This window comes from Brachyistius frenatus, unplaced genomic scaffold, assembly GCF_029030835.1.
Source record: "Brachyistius frenatus isolate BFR_SWC_R1_liver_20210118 unplaced genomic scaffold, ASM2903083v1 Contig_23, whole genome shotgun sequence".
In the NCBI taxonomy this organism is placed as follows: Eukaryota; Metazoa; Chordata; class Actinopteri; family Embiotocidae; genus Brachyistius; species Brachyistius frenatus.
In genome coordinates, this window is record NW_027210622.1 from 94485 (window position 1) to 116590 (window position 22106).

The 22106-nt window shown below is 39.6% G+C and overlaps 1 protein-coding gene across 1 annotated transcript in view; it reads left to right on the plus strand.

Moving 5' to 3' along the window:
• The first annotated feature begins 296 nt into the window (after nucleotides 1-296).
• The window catches only part of LOC138620190 (inactive rhomboid protein 2-like), a 29529-nt gene continuing 7719 nt past the window's right edge, over nucleotides 297-22106 (plus strand). The window contains exons 1-16 of the mRNA XM_069697168.1: nucleotides 297-390; nucleotides 11284-11433; nucleotides 14396-14547; nucleotides 15345-15528; nucleotides 16267-16488; nucleotides 17119-17247; nucleotides 17655-17764; nucleotides 18045-18242; nucleotides 18689-18800; nucleotides 19181-19255; nucleotides 19558-19719; nucleotides 20247-20332; nucleotides 20480-20543; nucleotides 20673-20767; nucleotides 20882-20957; nucleotides 21041-21141. Coding sequence (XP_069553269.1) covers nucleotides 11296-11433; nucleotides 14396-14547; nucleotides 15345-15528; nucleotides 16267-16488; nucleotides 17119-17247; nucleotides 17655-17764; nucleotides 18045-18242; nucleotides 18689-18800; nucleotides 19181-19255; nucleotides 19558-19719; nucleotides 20247-20332; nucleotides 20480-20543; nucleotides 20673-20767; nucleotides 20882-20957; nucleotides 21041-21141 — 1904 coding nt within the window. The 5' untranslated portion in view covers nucleotides 297-390; nucleotides 11284-11295. The remainder of the gene's footprint in view (nucleotides 391-11283; nucleotides 11434-14395; nucleotides 14548-15344; nucleotides 15529-16266; nucleotides 16489-17118; nucleotides 17248-17654; nucleotides 17765-18044; nucleotides 18243-18688; nucleotides 18801-19180; nucleotides 19256-19557; nucleotides 19720-20246; nucleotides 20333-20479; nucleotides 20544-20672; nucleotides 20768-20881; nucleotides 20958-21040; nucleotides 21142-22106) is intronic.

Consider the following 22106-nt stretch of genomic DNA (forward strand, 5'->3'; position numbering starts at 1 on the left):
GTGGTCCGGGCAAGCCTCCTTCAGTTCGGCCGTAATCTCCACAGGCGGGCCGGCCGTTGAAGGAGGAGCGGCCCAGCTCGGCTCCTCTGTGGATCCCGTAACTCCGCCCCCTGCTCCCCTGTGGATACCGTAACTCCGCCCCTGCTCCTCTGTGGATCCCGTAACTCCGCCCCCTGCTCCTCTGTGGATACCGTAACTCCGCCCCCTGCTCCTCTGTGGATACCGTAACTCCGCCCCCTGCTCCTCTGTAGTGCCGCAGTCAGAGGAGCAGGAAAAACAGAAAGAGGGAAGTAGTGACAGTGTTGACGGTGGACAGAAACTCCAGTGTCGTGGCATTTCGGACATAAACCGTCTGCTAATGAATTATAACTCCGTTATTTCTTCTCGGAGGTGAGTGGAATAAGACTCTTCATTTGTTTTTGAAATGTTTAAGCCGTTAAAAGTTTAGTCACAGCGTTTGGGGGGCCGTTGTCGAGTTTTATACATTAAAAACAAATATTAGTTATCGCAAAACGACCGTTTATAAGCAGTCTTTTTAAACGTGAGTTTGTCGCGTGTGTGTGATCCTAGTTAAGTTTGAAATCGCACAACTAACACAGTTACTGACATTTCCAATGTAATCGTTAGCTTCCAACGGCCGTTGTCATCTAACGCTGTACGAGCCTCTGCAAGCCCTTTGTTGGCCTGTCCGCCCGGGAAACAAGCATATGAAGACAATTATTCATCTCCGATTTCCTTCTGTTGTCCCTCTGAAGTTGATTATAGTCGCCATGTGCCCGCAAATTCATTTACTGGAAACGGTAAACCCCACCCATCTGTTTGTCAATGAATGCAGGAGGTGGTGTTTGGATTTAATGAGGGATAATAGTCCAACTGAATTATGACAGAAATGACAGAATATCTGCGTTACAGCCGAAGTGGCTGATCTTGAAACATCTTCAGGTGTACGTAGACTAGTTGAGACTGAAATAGAGACGGTCCTGTCGGTAGTCAAATTGCAGATTAAAAGTTAAAGCAAAATGTAGCCTAATAGTTGTTTGTTCCTACTGTACGTTCAATGCTCCTGGAGAGTTACATAACTCAGTGTTGGTCCATTAGCGGTTCTCAAAAAGGCTGTAGAGGATATCATCTCAGATGTTTCCCTTTGGTCTGAGGAAAACATGTGAGGAGGAGCTGGCAAACACATCAGACCAGCTTGTCAGTTTATTTATACAGCAAATTTATATCTAACATACTTTGACCGAAGTGCTGATAAAATGAGATTGGATCAGCCATAAAATAACAAATGAAGCTATAACTTTTTTTTTTTTTTTTTTTAAATAGTGTGAAAACCAAAACAAGATTTGAAGATACATACAGGAGTAGTCAATATACTATGAAAATAGATCAAAAATTTAAACTAATCTGGAAATGCCTGTGTGAATATATATGTTTAAATCAAGATGTGACCACTGGTAGTGAAATTGATGAGCTAATCTCCAGGGGGAGGCTTGTATAACGTTTTGGAGCTGCCACTGAGAAAGCTCGGTCAGCCCCCATTACAACATACAAATAATTGTAATAGCCCAGCGTCTAATTAATAAAAGCATGACTGATCCTTCAGAGGAAGGAAAGACTTGACCTTAGCTAAAACTCCTGACTGAAGAAGCTGACTTGAACAGATTTGATTTGCGGAAGAGGAATCGGGATTCTGAACTTGAGGTTTGCAGCAGAGTACCAGGAAAAAATATCATCAAGTGATACTGCTGGTTGGCGGGAAGGACTGAGCACCAAAAATTCATTTCATTTAAAGTGAGATTGAGAAAATGTTGCGAGAGCCAAGTCCAAGCAACTTATCAAGGTTTATTAAAAACCAGGTATCGAAGTGATAATAAGTCATAGTGATAAGCAATAATATGTATTTTATAGACCCAAGAAGCAGCATATGCTGTACCATGAAAAGAAAACATTCATACAATTTTCAGTTAATTTCTAATCTGGGTAAAAATGTAGATCTGCCGCTGTTGTTATCTGTTAATTTAGTTGTGTTGAATGATGGTTTGCATGTGGTTATTAACAATATAGTGAGTTCAGGTGCCAATGCAAACTACTTTTGTATATTAAAACTTAGTGTCGCTACTACTTGTACTACTGATGTGTTTTGCTCCATCAACATGTGGGTGGGAGGTTGGTTGTATGGTTGAAATGACAAGAATCAAACTGCATTACTGCAGTGTTTTTCTTCATGCTGACTAGCACTCAAAATCATAAAAACCGAAGAAGAAATACTAATATCTTAGCATTTAATAGGCCTTCAAGCCTATTTAATTGACACAATAGATTAAAATTGAAACTCGTTATTACTTTATCCTCCATGTAGTGCCCAGCTCAAATGAACCTACTTTATAGTCGAGTGCATTTTCACACGCATGTATTTGAAGAGGAAGCTGTGAAAAGCAGAGAATTGTTGCAGGGTGTTTCTGATTGCTGTCTATGTGAAAACCTTATGGGGACATTCTTAAGGTGTGAAGTCCGTCCAGAAAAGGGGAAATTCATTGTGTACGCACAGAAGGCAAGACATTCGTGCAGCAGACCGCCAAGCAACAGCTGCGTCTGCATGGCTGAACTGGCATGTTGTCTGCACCAGTTCCACACCTGTCACCGAGTTAATAGGCTGCACTGAGGAAACATGTGACCCAGTTCCAATCAGAGAGTTTACACTGCGTATAAAGAAACATTAGTTCAACCGAAAGGTCACGCGCTTTATCAGAAACAGCAGATGTTCTGCCATGAGTCCAAACCCGGCACATATTTCAGTGCCTCATTCTTTAAGTTCACGTTTCCAGAACTGAGATCTTCCGTGTTGTTCAACAGGTATAGATGTTTCTCTTATTCTTTCCAAAAGGTGTCTGTCGGTCCCTGTGAAACCGGGATTTTTTTTTTAATAGATTGATTGTTGACTCTTTTGGTGAACTTAGTGTAGCGTATATCAGCTCACGGTTACCTCCCCATCAACAGCATACCACAGTCCGTTTGATCTCGCAACGACAACAAAAAAAGAATTCCAGTCCCGAATAAAGTATAACAAAATTCCCCGCTCGTATATTTAGATGTTTGGGAACCCCTCGGCTTGCCCACTAGAATTGCTGGTATTTCAGTCTGTCACGTAACTTCCCTCTTGGGGCTTTCCTTTCAGAATCTTATCTGATTTCAGCTGCCTTGCCGTGCCACACCCAGAAAACAGGTTTTTTTTTGTTTTTTTTATTAATAATTACAACCCACCCCGGTGAAACGAGTATCAAGCTGCTGGATCGCCTTGGAAGTATTTTCTGCACTGACATGCCAACCCTTGTACCACCACGCATGACACATTATCTGAAAATATTGGGAGACTCTGGAAATACTTTGAAACCCAAAGGCTCATTCACCTTAAAATAATTTCTGTGGATACTTTTGACTACTTTGGAAAAAGCTAATTTCCCCTCCCCTTAAGATATGACAAAATGTTTGATACTGGTATTCTGTCTGGCACTGCAGTTCATTTGTGACAATGGGTGAGAGTGAACTACTTTGAATATTTCAGTTTAAAATGGAAGATGGCTTAGCTGACAAGAATTTCTCCCAAAATCCTTATATTAGCACATATACAGCCGTTTAGTTGATTTTTTTTTTTGCGTGCACAAACTAAACATCAGTTATGTAGGTCAGATCCAGAAGTGTGTGAGGAACTCTTGGACTCAATCCAAGGCTGTTGCTGAGGAATTGCAGGAATTGTAGTAGCTTGCTGTTAACACGGGTTTGGGCATGTCGGCTCCTGGAAAAGGTGCAGTGTTGTTTTTTTTGGAGTGGTTAGCTTGAAGCCGTTTCAGTAGTGACCCTGAGTTACTGTTTTCTGATGGGTTTGAAATGAAACAGTTGATCAGTTTGAGCTGCCAATGTGCTGATATCAGCCAAAGACAGGTAGTGGCGCACGTAAAGAAGCAGGTTGTTGTTTAGAGTCATTGTCAAGAGATATCGTGGTTGTATGTGAACAATGTGGGGGCGGTTTCAGTTGTTTTTTTACGACTGTTTAGAAAACACGCAGACAGCACTGAAAGTCACACTCTCCTACGCCTTCAGTAGCACTTATCTGACGAAGCGCCTGCTGGTGCGTGCTCTGTCATGATGATCGTTTTTAACCCTACTCACCTCGCAACAGAGCAAACCAGACTTACTTGTGAAGTATAAAGACTTCTGTGCTGCTGTTATGTTTTTGATTATCCTTAAAAGGTCTTGTTAAAGCCGAGCATTCCTTTCTGTTCTGAAGGTATTGTCCCAGCTGGCTGCTGGCCCGTGTACTCTCAGGCTTTTTTCCACTCTGACCTCGCTAGCGGTCCATTTACAGCATGGGAGAACTGAGTTCTTCAAACATGGAGACAGGGAGAACAATACATTAAATAAGCAGCATCTGTGTTTGTATGAATGTTACTGTACAGACACCTTGGATTGCTGACTGCTTGGATGAATATTTAAAAGCAGAAAAAGTTGAACAACTCTCCCGACTTATTGGACGGCAAACCCTCGTAACCCATGTAGATGGCCAGTGTTTTGTCTAGACGAGCATATCAAAAACACATTGGATAAATAGAGCAGCAGACCGTTTGTGCGTCTTACAATATGAATACCGAACTAAAAATGGGGAATAGTTTTTGAATGCACAACCCAGAAACATGTGCGCTAATTCCAGTTTTGTCTGGACACTTCCCACATATGAACTTGCAGTTGACATATAGAGTCTGTGTGAGGATGTTAACATTTTCTATGCATCCTCACTTGTAGTCAGTTTAACCCTCAATGCTGTCCAGTCTTTAGAATGAAATTATTACAATTCCCACTATTATTCATTCCTCTCTCCTCTCATTCCTCACTGATGCTTCATCATTTTATTCACACTTGTTTTAAGCCTCTGAGCACCTTAAAGTGTCAGATTTCTCTATCCATGTATAGCTATGGTCTTCTGATATTTTTGCCAGATTGCAGAGGTTAAGGACCATTTATTTGGAAAACTTAGCAGTACTCATCTCATTTAAAAAGCTCTGTATTCAGTAATGCAGTTTAAAGTTTATGACGCTCATGTTTAAATAGTTAACACACATGGTTCACAAACAGCATGCTTTTGTAAACATTCTTGTCCGGCTTTACAAGGAATGATGCATGTAGGGTGTAAAGGAAGAAGTGATGAGTCAGTTCCTCATTTAGAGTTTCAGAATAAGTCCACAAACAGCACTGCCCTCAACAACAGCGATACTTCTGCTGCACATTAAAATTCTGGATTTGTTAAAAAAATGCTAGCCTCGAAATTGAATTCAGATTTTTAGGTTATCGGTGTATAGACAGTTATCTCGAGATAACTTTTGGTGACGGCTATAGTTGAAGAAAATGTGAATAAACAAACTCTCAGGTCTGCATACTAAAAAGAAAGAAGTTGTGCAATATTGTCTGTAACCTAGATGTTGGTGATCACATATTCAAACAAGTGTCAGAAGCAGCGCCATGTGACATGATAATGATCACCGACTCATGCTGCCTTAAGCTTTTGATAATGAAACTAAACAAGATTTATAATAAGTAGCGGCCTGGTTTAGTGTTCAAGTAAGGGGTGTGCTTTAATAGGGTTTTCAATCACAAACCACTACAAGTTTCTTTTATTATTTTCCAGACTTTTGTCATTGAACTCCATGAAAAACTTTCCTGTAAATATTTGTCCATAAGTCCATTACAGAGCAGACTGCACATAGCTGCTGAATGCATTCAGAAGATTTTACAACCAGTAAATCACAAGGCTGAGGGCTTGAGTGGAATAAAGCTTGGAGAAGAGATAGATGAAACCTTTGCTCAGTGGGCCTGATATTTGATCAAAAATATTCATCACAGTCAGCCTACTGTCCAGATACCGTTATCCAGAACTCTGCATTCAGTCAGAAGGTAGCAGCAGTATTGAATATTCAGATTCTCCTTTATTGGGGGAGAACAATCACATCTTTGTCCTGAACAGAAACATTAGCTGGTCACAGCGGCAGGCTGCTGTGACCAACTGTACAGTTGTGAACACTGTACTTTCAACCATGAAAGAAATGTGAAGCTTGCTTGACTACTACGAGTTGCTCTGGAAAGACGATGCTTAAAATGAAGTAGAAAAAAGAAGTCGAAAAAAGGCTGATCTTAGCACTCAAAATGCTTTAGTACAGAAAGACTTGCTTTTTTTTTCCCTCCAGCGAGCACCAAGAACATCGTTTTTACTACTGTGGAGGCGCATAGTGTCAATTCTCAACCATTCCCCTGGTTCGAATGCCAAAAATACACTGAGGGAAAGAGTGTTGTAGGCATTGTTGAAGTCTCAACTTGTATCTCGTAGTTGTGTTTTTATACTACACGTAGAGTGTAATTCTTCCTATTAACCCCCATGATGATAGTTTAACTGTATTGAAGTTGGGTATAAAATGACTGATCATAGTGTTTCACAGTCAGATACACACACTTTCACCTTTCACCTCTTTAAACTGGATAAGCACTCTTGTTTTGCATGCTTGTCTAGCGCTGTGTAAACATAACCTAAGTCACAGTACACTTGTCTTGTCCCAAATGGAGTTGGTCAACTGCTTATGTAGCGTTGACTGTGTCAGAAAGTGAAACATGATCTTCTCCTCTCCCCTACATGTGGTGTTATGGGTGTGGATTTATAAGATAAGGGCTGTACGCATTTGCAGCCTGTTACATGCATACAGATAAAACTTCACAGCTCTGATTAAATGAGCACTCTCAACCTGTCTCCATGTTTACAGTATGTATATATCTATCAGTGCTGCCTTGAGCATCAGGCAGATGGGAATAAACACAAACACTCTCCCTGTGAGAAGAGACTCTACCGTGGTGACACGCTCACAGAGGAGCATGTGACATCCCTAAACGAATGGGGATGGAGGTGACCAACATACAAAGCCTGCTGTTAGTGGTCAAGTAGAGAGCAGTTTAGATGAACCAGTGAATTATTATACCCCAGAGAGGCTAAGACATGCCGGGATGGTATTTTGCATGTCATGTGACAGCATTACATATGGATGATGTCATTGCAGTCATGGCTTACACTCTGGGATCCGTTAACGTAATTATCCCCCTTCCCCCTCAACTCAGAGGTTTGGGAACCTGTTGGTGTTTTGTCTCTCCTGCAGTGTCCCCTTTTTTTTTTTTTTTCTTTGCATACTAATGGTTTTGCTGTAGTTTTTCATTGTTTTCCAGATAACTTTTAACTCGACTTGGTTTTCCTTGGTTTATCTAAAAATAACTGAACTTTATAGTATATTTTTCTTGCTGGTATCAACAGGCTGCCATAACAGACATTAACATGCACCTGCTGAAGAAGTGGGTTTTATTTTCTATATTTTTTTGTCTGATTTCTCAATGCTGCTCTGATCATTGAGCAAATCAGAATAAATTTAGTTATATTTATGGGTTTTGACTTTATTAACCCCACAGTGGGGAAATTCCGTAAACTCAACTCAACAGGAAAAAGCCTCCTCTAAGAATATGTATTAAAGTTGCATCATACAACAGGACATACTCATGTTGAAGTTGCATTCTGTTTCACCTTCTTGAATTTTATCTCTGATCTATACCAGTGGCCTCAAACTATTAAACACCTGGGAGAAAAACAATTATTTTTTTTGTCTTTCTGATTGAATAGTATGTCAGCTATACACCTGATGCTGCAACTTGTCTTTTCCACTTCTCTCCCTTACGTACACCTAGAATAATGGTCTGCATTTTCAGTAGAATGATTTATTTAAAAATTGTATTGTATTCCCAAAGAATGGCAATTTTCTCCGTACAATTAAAAGACAAGGCAGTTACATTAATCTGCACATAAATCTGAAATTTGTCCCCTCTATTGATAATGTTAGTGCTCCAGCTCCACCTGTATTTTAGGTTTAAAGAGAAATTTTGATACTGTAGTTATGGTGGTCTCACAAACGCTACTTATGTTGAAACTAAATTTGCTAAATGTGAAAAAGCCTAATTTAATACTCAATTTTGTCAAAAAATGTCAGATAAATCAGAAAGACTGGGAACAAATTAAATTGGGAAAAACATTGGAAACATAAGAGTTGTGGGCTAGATTTAACAATGAATCATAAACCTGCTGGGGTCCCAGAGAACCGCACTAGCATGGAGGAACTTGCCCTTTGGACAGTAGTTTGAGATCCATACTTAGAAGAAAAATAAATCTGTGATATGATATTGTTTTATTGAATGCACAACTTAACTGAAGGGGAGGCTGTGGCTCGGATGGTAGAGTGGGTTGCCTACTAATCAGAAGGTTGGTGGTTCGCTCCTCTTGTCCACATACCTAAGTGTCCTTGGGCAAGACACTGAACCCCAAGTTGCCTCCGATGGCCCACCATCGGTGTGTTAGTGTACTCCTGATGGCGGGCACCTTGCATGGCAACTTAGTCTCATTAGTGTGTGAATGGAAAAAACATGTCAAAGCACTTTGAGACCATAAGGTGATAAAGCGCTGTACAAGTGTAGACCATTTCACTTAAATATGGAGCTGAGTTTTGTATTAGTATAGTTACACGTCTTGGTATCATCTTAAAAAAGTATCATGAAAAATGCGCACAGATCTACTTACATGCTTCACATAATGTTTCTACTCTCTGCATATCTCAGTTATCTTTCCTGGGGAGAATACAGTCCATCGTCTCTCCCCATTCGTTTTCCTATGTGGATCCTAACAACTGCCTGTCTACATTGATAGACTGTGGTCAGCAGCAGTCTCTCTGCTACTTGAGCACTCTATCCATTAGCCAAATTCCTTGCTATTTCATTATCCAAGTCACTTTACTCCAGCTCCTGCCCACTACTCCATTGAACCACAGGCTAGATTGCCAGTAGCCTCTTCTCTGTCTCAGGAGGACTGAATCAGGCACTCTGCCCAAGCTTTAAATATTTAACTCATTTAATTGAAAACAATGTTGGCGGAATTGAAAAGCGTAAAAGTATCATGTAAATTGTGTTTTGGGGGGGATTGGAGCAAAGGATGTGTAACAAACATTATGTTAAGCTCTGTCTAATCATTCCTGGGCTCTCTTGTGGAAACTAGGCTATTGACTGAGCAGGTGTCAGATTTCTGTGTGGCTGCCATTCCTGTCGCAGACACCCTCGGTCTCGCATTGATTTTATGAACCACAACTCTGGGACAGAATTCAAGGCTTTCAAGACGATAATGGATGTTTTGGCCAAGGCTTGTGACATTATAGGTTTATGCCTGCAATGCTTTTGATTTCTCTAGAAGTACTTGATGTAATGCTGTGAGGCATTCTGAGCTCCAGGAATAGACCGGCCGCTTGCTTCGATGTTGACTGTGACTGGTTAAGACTGGAAGACGGAGATAAATAAGCTTGATAATGTTATTCTGTCCCTGTTCAGAGAGAGTAATGAGTGTGTTATTTGTGTCATCCAGTACAGTGTGTGTACACATGGGCTGCACTTCAATAAATATGATATGTTGTTTGTAAACAGCAGTAAAACGGTGATCTTGCAGGAGTCATCCTTCTGGTGCTTTGATGAGTATTTTCTAAATAGCTGGCTGCACAGTTTTGCATATAAGCTGATTATCAAAGGATACAGTTCATTAACAAGTAGAACAAGTTTCAGATTTGATCACCATTATTACATGCAGTCAATAATGATGAGTGAAATACTATTTAGCATTTAAATGGAGGGAAAGGATATTGATTACTAATCACCTTGAGGGTGCTTGATGATTGGAGAGAACTATTGATCGCTGTCATCTGATGTCATCAGATGTCATTCCCAACATCTAAACAGCTGGTGCATCAGTTGCTTTTTCAAGCCTAATAACATTTGGGTGCTACGGAATCAAATCAGTGCTGCAAATCAGCAAACAGGAACCCTTGTGGCATTATGATAGCATCATTTTTGTGCCAATGTGATGAAATGATTTGTCAAGTATTTAATTGACTGAATTAGATAAAGTCATACTGTGTTCTGTCTGTCGATCTTGAGTTTTCTGCTAGATGGTTTTCTGAATCCATTTTCAAAAGATTTACAATATCATGATAGACTGAGTGCTACCGTGTATTTGCAAACACAATGCACACGTGTCTGTTTCCCACTCCAGGATAAGGGTTAAGAATCATAATATTTTAACAGGCAAATACTGTAAATCATTAGATGACACTATCAGATTAGATACACGTATTAAAATGCAATTAATTTGAAAACATTGAATAACTATTCCTTATTCTTAAACCATGTTTTCACTCCGCAGGGTTGTGAAATTTTAGAAATAGATAATGGTGACATTAATTTATTTGTCTACCTTTGTTGATTTCTATTTTTAGGTGCATATTCATAATGAAACAGTCCCAAAGAGACTTCCCTTTCCTCTTTTCCTGCCTCATAGTTACATTAAGATAAATTAGTGGCCTCAGCACTACGCAGTAAGAAAAGCTTGCAACCCCTGATATAACACCATTTCTCATCTGCTGGAAGTGAAGCTAAGCCCTATTAGGTTCACTTAAGAAATTGCATATGAAGGTAATGAAAGGAAAGTTGCCAGTGATGTAATTGTTTTCAGCAGATTAAACTGGAAGAGAGCCAGCTGCTTTTAAGGAGACTTGTTTGTTTGGATACTTGTATTGTTTCCTTTTGCGTTAGTGTTGGGGCTTTAAAGGAAAGCGTTAGGTCATCTGTTATGCTAAAATTTCCCCTAGGAGAGACTTTATACAAAAGCAGACTAAATAATAATAATTTAATCTTGTATTTTTTTTGTAAACTGAGAATTTAATTTAGTTAAATGTTTTCACCCTGCCCCAGTAATCTAATTTGCACACAGGCATATCTTTAGTTCTACAATATCAACATGCTGATTGGCTGCATTTCTTAGCGCTGCGAGTGAATTCACATTTCTTTGAAGAAATATTTAATATCATCCACTATCGCCAGCGTAATTATAACATTTATTTAGAGATTTTATTTTCTAACATCAATTTCGTCTTGTCTTTAAAAAAAAGTGTGTTTATTAAAACATTTATGATCGTTTACTAAAACATTTATGAACATATTTTGAGATGCTTTTGGTCAGTCAAATTGACAGTAATCCTGTTTGGAAACCCAGATTACAAGAAGAGGTACAGAGGTTTCAGCTACAGATAGACCTACAAACCTGTGGATAGATAGCATATCAAAGATGTATTGAAATTATGTTTGTAAAATGCATCCATTACATTTTCTCATCTCCAGCACTCTGACAGGATGGCATCGCATAAGGGGGAGGAGCCTCTTCCAAACAGAGGCCAAACGGATAGTCGTCTAAAGAGCAAGAAGCCACCCAGCCTTGTGATAGCCATCCCTCCACCTGAGCAGATGATGCCACATGACCCCGCGAAACAGGTAGGCCGGCTGTCTCGACTTAACCCTGTTTTTCACTGCTTGGCCTCGTGAGACAGAGAGCTACATTGAAGATATATTATCACATGACCAACCACATTATGTCATCGTGTTAAGTACTTTCCTGTGCATGTTGAGTTAATATAAAGTTTTAAAAGGTAGTCTTAAGGGGCAGGTTGACCAAAATTCCCTTGCCATTCATGTCTGTGTGGCGCTTCGTAAAACACTTCGCTTCTAGTTACTCAGCCCCCTCCTTTGGTTCTCACAGAGTTCACTTGAATTTGACACATGAAAAACAAGGCTTTCCCATGTCCAGCAGGTCAGCCTGAAAGGTGGGGGGGACTGACTTCCTAATGACAAAATATGGTTTGTTTATAATCTTGTTTTGTACCTGTACAGCAAAATAATCTAAGCAGCCGATATAAGGAAATGCTGATTGGTTGTAGTGAGTGTGAGGGTTGTAGTGATCTATTTTTTTTTTACATATTATTTTTGTGGCATTTTGGCCATTATTCAGATAGCGCTGTGTTGATGTGTGAAAACAGAGCAGTGGAGTGACACAATAAAGATCTAGCCAGCTGTGAATCGAACTGGAAATTGTGTTTGTGCCCAGGTGGTCTGTTCCCTGACCACTCGGTTATTGGGTCACCTCTCCATTACAATGCTTGGAAGATTATAGTGCATCCTAAAATACCAATTAAAATGTACCAAGCATGAAATTCCCCCCATAGATATACAATATAATCACACTAGCACGCCACATCCCCTCCAAAGTGGTCCCCTGCTGTTTAATAAGCTCCACACTCTATATGCTCGCTGCTGTTGCTTAATTCTATTCTGTGTGTATGTCCACGTGAGTCAGGCGTGACAACAGCCGGGTCTATTTGTGTCAGGCTCACTCTATAGCTGATGCCTGAATTTAACTTATGAATGTCCTCTACATACAGTGAACTAAACTTAGATTTGATGACAATTGTCACTCACCTTTTCTTATAACATGTATACACCAAAACTAGTTTTTGTGTGTGTGTAATGAGAGAGACAAACACACACAAAACACTTGGTCCGGACAATATATTTCTATTATGAAATATGATGATATGACTTGATAGAGTTATGATATAATATTGATATAACTGTTGTCTTTTCCTGGTTTTAAAGGATGCAGTACAGTACGGTAAAGTTATGAACTTACCAGACTGTTCTAGCTTTTCTATTATTTGCCTTTTCCCACTTAAACATTATTTCCAATTACTGATGATTATTTATCAAAAATCTCATTGTGTAAATATATTATGAAAATAACAATTATCATCCTTAAAATACTTTCACAATATCCATATCTAGGTCAGAGTGAAAGCACAGAAAAATCCCAAGCATCCACAAAACCCAGCTGTTGCTGCAGACAAACTTATATATTTTTTTTTCTTTTTGTCTGATAAAATAAACTAACATGAAGCTTAATGACAGCAGCTGTGCTGAGATTAGTTCTATTGTTAATGGCAGAATCTCTTCTCCGTTTCTTGTTTGAAATAAGCAAGTATCAGAGAGCCCTTTGGGGTCTAGTGGCCTGTCAAGGTTATTTATTATTATTGTTTTGTAATTTTAAAACTTTATTCCAAAATTTAGATACAAATAAACATGACTGAAGCAGTTATTTACTATGTGGCTTCAAAATGGAGGTTCAGATCAATCATGGTCCTAATTAACTTGAGGGTAGTATATTGGTTTAGATAACAACCAGGAAATTAAATTTGGATTAAAAAAAAAAAAAAAAAAAAAAGGTACTTTTGGAAATTCAGTTTTATTAAAAACTAATTCCAAAAAATACTTTTGAAATTCTGCCATTTTCACAGTGGTTAAAGAAACTGATTTGGGTTGTTACTGATAAAGTACAGAATTAGCATACAGGGGCAGAAAATAAAAGACTTTGGGTTGTTCTTTATTTTTAACAAAAGATTATTTCCAGAATTTTTCCATTTGCTCACACAAGGAGGCATTTTTGAACACAAGCCCATGCATTTTCCTCTCTGGACCCCATGTTTAGAACACAAACAGGGTCATTTGAGCTCCACACAGCAGACGGTAGTCAGAGTTTAACTGAGCGTGTTACAGTTAAACTGTTCGTAAAGGACAAGTAGTGTCGTAAACATGCAAATGTAGTGTGAAATCAGGCGTGTGCTGTATCTTTGTACTGTAGACACTCAGGCTACTAGATTTTCCATTATTGGGACGCTTTTAGATAATGCTAAATTTGGAAATTATTTGCTGCATCGTGTACTGTAGCTAATACTGCAATAAATACATGTACATAAAGTGTTTAGAAATTGTAGAATTTACATGTGTAACCTTTGTTTTCATCAATAACATGTCTCAACACGTTAAGTCCCAGCCTGAACATATGGCCCACTTACAAGTCGCTTCGTGCCCCATTAGCTCTCAGAATGACACGACCATTAGCCTCACCAAATACACAGTCGCTGCAGGGTAGGATAATGGTCTTTCTGAGGAATCACTACACCCCACATAACAGGAGAACACTCAGCAGCATACACAAGTGGGTGTTTGAGAGAGTAGAGAGATGGGATGTTTGTTTGTTTTTTCGGCTCAAGGCCCATGTAGCAATACATGAGCTTACAAAATATTGATTCAATGCAGTTGTTACTGCAATGGAAAAGCACTTTAAATATCTCAATACAGCGATTTAGTCTTGCCCCCAACCCTAATTACCTAATTACTTTTGTAACAGTCTTATAATTTGATTGTAATTTAGTGGTTACTGCTTATTCTGCCGCTTTATATCTTGTAATATTCCTACAACTGTAATCGTAACAATTGACAATTTTCCGGTCTATGCAGGCATTATTATTTTGTTTACATTGTTTATTATATCAACAAAAAACAACATTAATCAACAATTATTGTTACTGTGATTGTAACATTACTTCTCATTTCCTCTGGTCAGCCTCTACGACCGTCCCTGAAGAAAAGCATGAGTGGTCAAGCAACTGGTTCGATGTCGGACAGCGTCGGTGGAACCGGAGATGCAGGCTTTTCAGCCAGAGACAGAAGGACCAAGTTTAGTAGACAAACATCACTCTCACAAAGCATCCGCAAGTAAGCTGAACAAGGTTTTTTTTCCCTTCTTCTGTGTCACGTTCCTGAACATTGAACGTCAGGTTGCTGGTCAGAGTTAAGTCTAACACTCTTTAATTAGAGACTTACAATAAATATATAAATCATCAGCAACGTCATGAACGCGTGGAAAAACGTAATAATAATTCTTCACTGAATTGTATTATAAAAGCGATGCAAGTGCTGTTCAATACAGGTCACCTTAAATAGTCAAAAGGTACATTGTTTATTCCACACAGTTCAATAACACACACAAAAAAAATCCTCTTGTCCTCTAATAAATAGACAACAGACAGTTAATTTGTCAGTATTTACCAGCGACATGTCCTTAGAGTCACATGATTAAGTATAGAGATAAAAATGTGAAAAAAACATTCTACGTCCAATAATAATGCGCAGTAATGGACAGTATTGAAGTGTATGCAATATTCAGAAATCTTCATTGTTAGCTATGTAGTGCAGTGAAAATTAGGCAAGCTGTGTCAGTGTTAAACCAAACACCATTTATTAGTTTTGGTGTCCAAATTTATCTAACCTTTTTCTAGCAGTAAAAAAGTTCTCCATCAATTTAGCTGGTTTGTTGTTTAAACTAAGAAGATTCTCATGAACAGATACCATATAAAAGTTTAGGATCATGTTTTGTGGATATGTTAGCCAGTTTCATATTTTGCAACTCCAGCTGTGTTTAGTGTCATGCTTTCTATCTAGTCCTGTGTTCCTTTGATCTAGTTTCAGTATGACGTGTGACTATGACTACTGTTTTCTTCCTGTTCATCTAGAAATACAGCCCAGTGGTTTGGGGTGGGTGAAGACTGTGAGACCAAGCAGCAGCTATGGCACAGGAAGAGCCTGCGCCACTGCAGCCAGCGCTACGGCAAGCTGAAGGCCCAATATAGAGAGCCTGAGACGGCCACCAGCATTGACCAGAGCCTGGACTCACCAGCCAACCACAAGATGCCCAAAGTATGCTACCATCACAGAGACATGATCACTGTGTGCCTCAACCTACACACACATAAGCTGTTTTGATATATCTTGATATCCTGATCCTTTACATGAAAAGAAAGACTAGTTATACAGAGAACAAAAAGAAACAGGATGAGACATAACAGACAGTGTAGCCAGTTTTACAAACTGATAAAAAGTTACAACTCTTTTTTTTTTTTTTTCACACACTTGCATAATTTTACTCCTTGAGAGACAAGGGGAGCAAAACGATAAGATGGAGATTGTGAAGAGAGAGAGCAAATGTGTCTTGCTCCAATACGGTGTTTCTGTATGGAGACACGGTATTACAGTGCTGCATGGTGACAGACGTGGACCATCTGTGTCCCTGATGAATCATCTCTCTGCCTTCAGTCCATGTCTGACGGCTCTGCTCATCTACTCATCATCTTTGTTCTCTGTCCTCTGCTTACAATCATCCACTTGTTTCATTCTGAAATCTGAACGCATTTAGTCTTGTGACATAGTGAGTCTTTCTCTCACTATACATAGTTGCAGTACATGTATGCACAAACACAGAGCAAATCTCTCTCAAGAGACTCTGAGTGACTCTTCTCTTGTGCTCACTCCCTGAGAATACTGCGTGTTGTTGAAAGTCAACTTAAGGGATTTCAAATTGGCAACATTCATGTCAATGTCATGGTGCAACACAACACATATTTTCGCCAGGTTGACCCCAGTTTCTGTTTTTGGTAGATCGTGGACCCCCTGGCTCGGGGACGAGCCTTCCGTTACCCAGATGAGATGGACAGTCGCTCCCCCAGAACACCCCACACCACTCAGGGGGTTCCTGTCACACCCGGGGTCACCTCACTCAGCTCCTTCACCAGCCAGCGCTCCGGGTACAGCCGCTTCCCCCGGCGAAAGAGAGAGTCCGTTGCCCGCATGAGCATCAGAGCGGCGTCCAACCTGCTACGGGTGGGTGGTGTACCAGAAAATGGGTAATTTTTGACGTATTCCAGATAGTTTTACTAATTATTTGCAAATAGGCGCATGGTAAGGTTTGTCCGTTTTTTTTCCACAACAACCACAATTTTAACTGCTTTTCATGATTGTATTTATTCTGTTGTAAAAACAAAATAGATTTCTGTGTAATCTCAATAAATTATATGGCGTGGAAAAGTCATTCATCGTCAATCATTTTTTAGAAAACACGAGCACAGTGGTTCTGAGGTAAATCCACATTTCACAGGCTAAACTCTGCAGGCAATAGTCTTCTGTCAGATGCTTTTGTTGCATTGATGAGAAAATAAGTAGAGGAGGTATCCAAACTAATGCTTAGTGCAGCTTCTTCACACTTTTACTCAGTTTCGAAAATCCTCAGCAAACTAATGTTGTATAAAACCTGTGCTTTCATATAATGCCTTCAATATATTAATACTATGACAGAATAAGTTGTTTATAGGTTACAGGCTTTCCATTAAAAGTTAGGAATAGATCAGCATCAAGCCATTCGTTTCCCTTTGTACGCATATTTAGAGTAGATCTGATCTAAGAAACTCAATGCATGTGTGAAATCACTTGTTCCGTGGTGTGTGTGTTGTCCAGGGTCGTAATGGCTTGGCAGGCTCACAGACGGGCCGCAGTTTCCCCAGGAGGAGCTTTGCCCGGGCCAGCTGGATGGACGAAGAAACTGTGGACTCTGCAGACACGTCTGAGTCGCTCTTCTTCAGCAAGGTTAGCAACCACTGTCTCCACCACCCTGTTGGTGCCCAGCAGAAATTTCCCTCTTTGCTTTTACGAGGTGGTAATTTTTTTTTTAACTTTCCTTCCTCAATGTGTCAGTAGTCATCTTCTTCGTCATCCTATCCCATTGTCATTATTTATTTGTTTCTCTCATGTTTGAGCCTCCTTTCTTCAGTAACCACTATCTTCTTCTTTCTTTATCCTTCTTCCCTTTCTATTTCTTCAGGTGTATTGTATGTCTTCTCTCCCTAAACCTCTGCTGCAACAAAAACAAAATGTGTTCTCTAAACACAGACCATGTCAGACGACACATTAATTAATAATGTGTATAATAATTAATGAGCCTTCTTTTCACTTTCTGCACATCGTCTGTGACCTCCATTACCTCTGCTGTGTAGGTTGATGCCCATGGCGAGTTATACTCTATGGCTGATGATGTTTTTGAATCGCCTCCCATATCGGCCTCTTTTGCTCCGTGCGAGCAGCCTGACCAGAAATTCTCCAGCCTGTGAGTAAACTCATACACAACCGAAGAATTAAACAACATTACAGAGTTTCTACGCTGCAGTCACTTGGTTGCTCCCATAGATCTCAGTGCTTGTGTCGGAATATTTAACAATCCTTATTTTGCCGCACACAAAAAAGTTGCCCAATCAAATCATCAAAACTCTGCAAAATTATGGCCAACGTAAGTTCTTAAAAATCTGACACCAGTTTAAGATGCTCTTCTTTTCCATTTTTAATCTCTCTCGCTCTCTCTCTCTCACTCTTGTGTCTCGAATCCCCAGGACACCGACCATAGTGTCTGAAAAGAGTCATTCTCGTCGTCGTGGTCGTCGCATTGCCTCCCAAGTTAAGCACTTTGCATTTGACAAACACAAGCGTCACTACGGTATGGGCGTCGTCGGGAAATGGCTAAACCGAAACTATCGACGGAGCCTCAGCAGCAACGTCCAGAAGCAACTAGACGACTTTCACAGCCACAGGTTAGAAATGAGTGGAGGCTCACTGCATAGACATTGCATAGTTGAAATAATTGACTTCAGAGAGAGATACCTAACCGGTGAAATTAGCACATGCATGTTTTTTTTTTTTTTTTTTTTGGCAGTTATAACATTAAAATAAATGTCTATAGAGTGAAATTGCAGCCTTACATAAAATGTATAGTGTTCTATAGACCAATAAGTAAAGAGTTGTAGGCCACGAATAAATTGTTGTCCTTTGTAATGTGATGTTCGACAGCACCTGTTAGTCATGATTTTACTTGTTTTACATCTTTTATGTTCTCCTGTCTGTGTGTGTCTGTCTGTCTGTGTGTCTGTGTGTGTGTGTGTGTGTGTGTGTGTGTGTGTGTGTGTGTGTGTGTGTGTGTGTGTGTGTGTGTGTGTGTGTGTGTGTGTGTGTGTGTGTGTGTGTGTGTGTGTGTTTTCAGGCCCTACTTCACCTACTGGATCACATTTGTTCATATAGTTATCACATTGCTGGCGTGCGGCACATATGGTTTCGCCCCTGTGGGTTTTGCGCAACACTCGACATCTGAACTGGTAGGTGAAGCTATAAACTTAAAAAAGAGGTTCTTCTCACAAATACTACAAATACTGTATGAGAATCATATTTTTTATTTCTTTATTTATTTTTTATAAAAATGCTCATCCTTGACACGATTGGTTGCATTTTAATATAAATTCTATCACATAAACATCCTGGCATCTCTAGTGGAAAAAAAATGGATGTTCATTGTTTTTTGTAAAATGGTGTATTAAAAGATCTAAGCTGTTTGGAAATTCACACACTTAGATTTTGTTTTTAATTATTTTTTCACTCAGAATTCAACACTCAAAATCTTGAAATGTTTTGGTCCTTTCTTCATGTTGTAACATTTAGCAGGAACTGTGATAAACTGTCACTCTGTCACCCTCTGTAGGTGCTGAAGAACAAAGGCATTTATGAGAGCGTCAAGTATATCCAGCAGGAGAACTTCTGGATTGGTCCTAGTTCTGTGAGTCTCTTGCTGCTTGGCCTCAATTTAACTACTGTATTTACCCTTCTTTTTTTTTTTTTTTATTCTACAACTGGCTAAGATATATAATGGTTTCTGCATTTGATATGAAATAAAGAAAGAACCATATCTGACTGCATGAAAAACAGATTTACAACTTCTTAAAAGACAGAAAGACATAATCTACATCCAGAAGTTATAGATGTAAGGAATACATTTCAAGTTGGTTTTCTGTACATGACCTGACAGTGTGTGGGTTGCCATATTTGTTCATCTTTACAATCATTTTCTTCTACTTTTAGGAGGATCTAATCCATCTGGGGGCCAAGTTTGCACCATGCATCCGTCAGGACAAGCAGATCGTCAGGCTGATCCAGAAGGCCAAAGACCTGGAAAGAGACTCTGGCTGCTGCGTTCAGAATGACAACTCTGGATGTGTGCAGACACCCGGCTCTGACTGCTCTGTATGTGATTTGTCCTGCGCCCTTGTGCATTAGCTGATCAGTTTTTCAATCAAATTGACATTAACAAGAATTTGGAAATATATGTGAAAATTAAAATAAAGAGGTTAATGTCTTCATACGTGTTGCTACAGTGTAGAAACAGCGTTCAATCTTAAACATAGACTAACACTTGAGTTTAATTGTAAGTATTTAATCGCCTGAACAATGAGGATAATTAGTTTCATACGTCTTTGCTGTACTTTTCCTCCTAGCTGCTCTGTTTTTTATTATGTCCTCCCTGACATATTCACTCTAACAACATTGAATGTTGTGGAAAAACCTTGTTATCTAAATATCTTTATGTACTTGATTGTATTAAGATTTGCCAAACACAGCTTTTACCTTGTTTAAGTGTTGTAGGTGTAAAGGATGTTGTATTACTGATATATGCAATGAATACTATTGTGTGTATTGTGTTATGCCCAATTGACCCCGTGAAACAAGAAAGATAATTGTGTTAAATAAATGACTTATTTAACTTTCTGCAGGAGACGTTGGCTACCTTTATTAAATGGACCAATGAACAAGTGGACATCAGCAGGTCCTCTGGTTCTGTCTGTCACCAGGATCCCAGGTGAGGATATGTGTGTGTGATAACTGTGCCTAATTAAACAAACAGTTCAGAGAAATACTGAATTAAGTCATCATTAGAAAACAATATTTTCTAATGAAACTCGGTTGTCACCCTCCTTTATGTTGCTGTGTTGAATGCTGGGACCAGAGTGTGTGAAGAGCCTGCCTCTGCAGAGCCTCATACGTGGCCAGATGATATCACCCAGTGGCCGGTGAGGGACATTACTGCTACACTGTCATTCACTTCATCATTTCTTCTTCATCAAGTTTACAGAAGGAAACAGGGTTGAGGCACATACTGACACGGTCTGTTTTATCTCCCATTATTTATCCTTCACCAGGTCTGTACTTACCCCCAGAAGTGGAACCACACAGGCTACAGACACATGGACTGTAAAATCAAGGGACGGCCTTGCTGTATAGGAACTAAGGGCAGGTTGGTTGATCCCTGTCCTAGTGATTAATCATGTGCTTGTTGTTAAACTACCGTGTCATGACCAAGTCATGTTGGAATTTTTTTTTTATTGCATTTTGCTTGTCCCTCCTGTAGATGTGAGATCACAACCAGAGAGTATTGCTCTTTCATGCATGGTTACTTCCATGAGGATGCTACACTCTGCTCACAGGTAGTGTGTGTGCATGCATTATGAGCATGTGTCTGTGCCTGTTGCTGTGATAGGAGTTTCCTGATCTCACTATTCTTACGCAGGTCCACTGTCTGGATGACGTGTGCGGCTTGTTGCCCTTCCTCAACCCTGACGCTCCTGATCAGTTCTACCGTCTCTGGCTCTCGCTCTTCCTCCATGCAGGGTACTAAGACTTCATTTTTGTTTGTTTATGTTTTTGCGCAAATTTAGACGTGGATCTTAATTAAAATAAATGTATGTTTTCTATTTGTTTTCTGGCACAGTTAAAACATTTTATTTTGCCATTACCTATGAATTAGCTGTTTCAGCTGAGTACAGATGTAGACTTCAGCAATAACACTTTATAACTCCTAAATAAGATTGAAAGTGTTATGACCCTTGCCAACAACAAAATGGGATTCCCCTATTTTAGCTCCCAAGGCCCATCAGTGACAAGAGAATGGCGTCCTTTTAATATATGTATTTTAATCTTGTTGCTTCAGGATGGATTGACAGCAAAACAAAAAAATAAGGGGACTAAAGCTGGGCAACTAAAACGAACAAACTCAGACAAGATAAATGCGACCTACCCCTACAAAACCAGGGCAATTTACAGATCTGTTTACAACCTGTTAGGAGCCTGCAGGACCTGGAGAAAGACGACCTTTAACCTGCAGGCTTGAAGGCTAGAACCAATCTGCTCCCTGGGACACACCCACAAAGTCTCATTTAATCAGACAAGCTCCCGTTCAGCAGCGCAGCAGGATTGCCATAAAGTGGGAGAGAGATCAACAAACACATGCACAGAGAGGATTAAAGCACATACAGTAATGATCATATGACGTCAGGGTCGTAATGAGAGAGAATATGCACACAAAGTGTTTTGCATTTTACACAGTTAATGAACTATTTCAGTAATTTGTTGTGAACGATTACTTAGTGTGGTTTCATTATGTCAGCATCTCTGAGGATTCCAACTGAATGAAATATTTCTAAATTAGGCCAATGCTCGTGAGCACTTCACTCACGTGAGGACTGTAATACTTAAAGCCAATACACGGTATAAGGGAAATCCCTCAGGTTCACCTCTTTAAAGTAAGTTAGCAAACAGGCCAAAGGAGCTTGACAAAAAAAAAAAAAAAAGGCAAA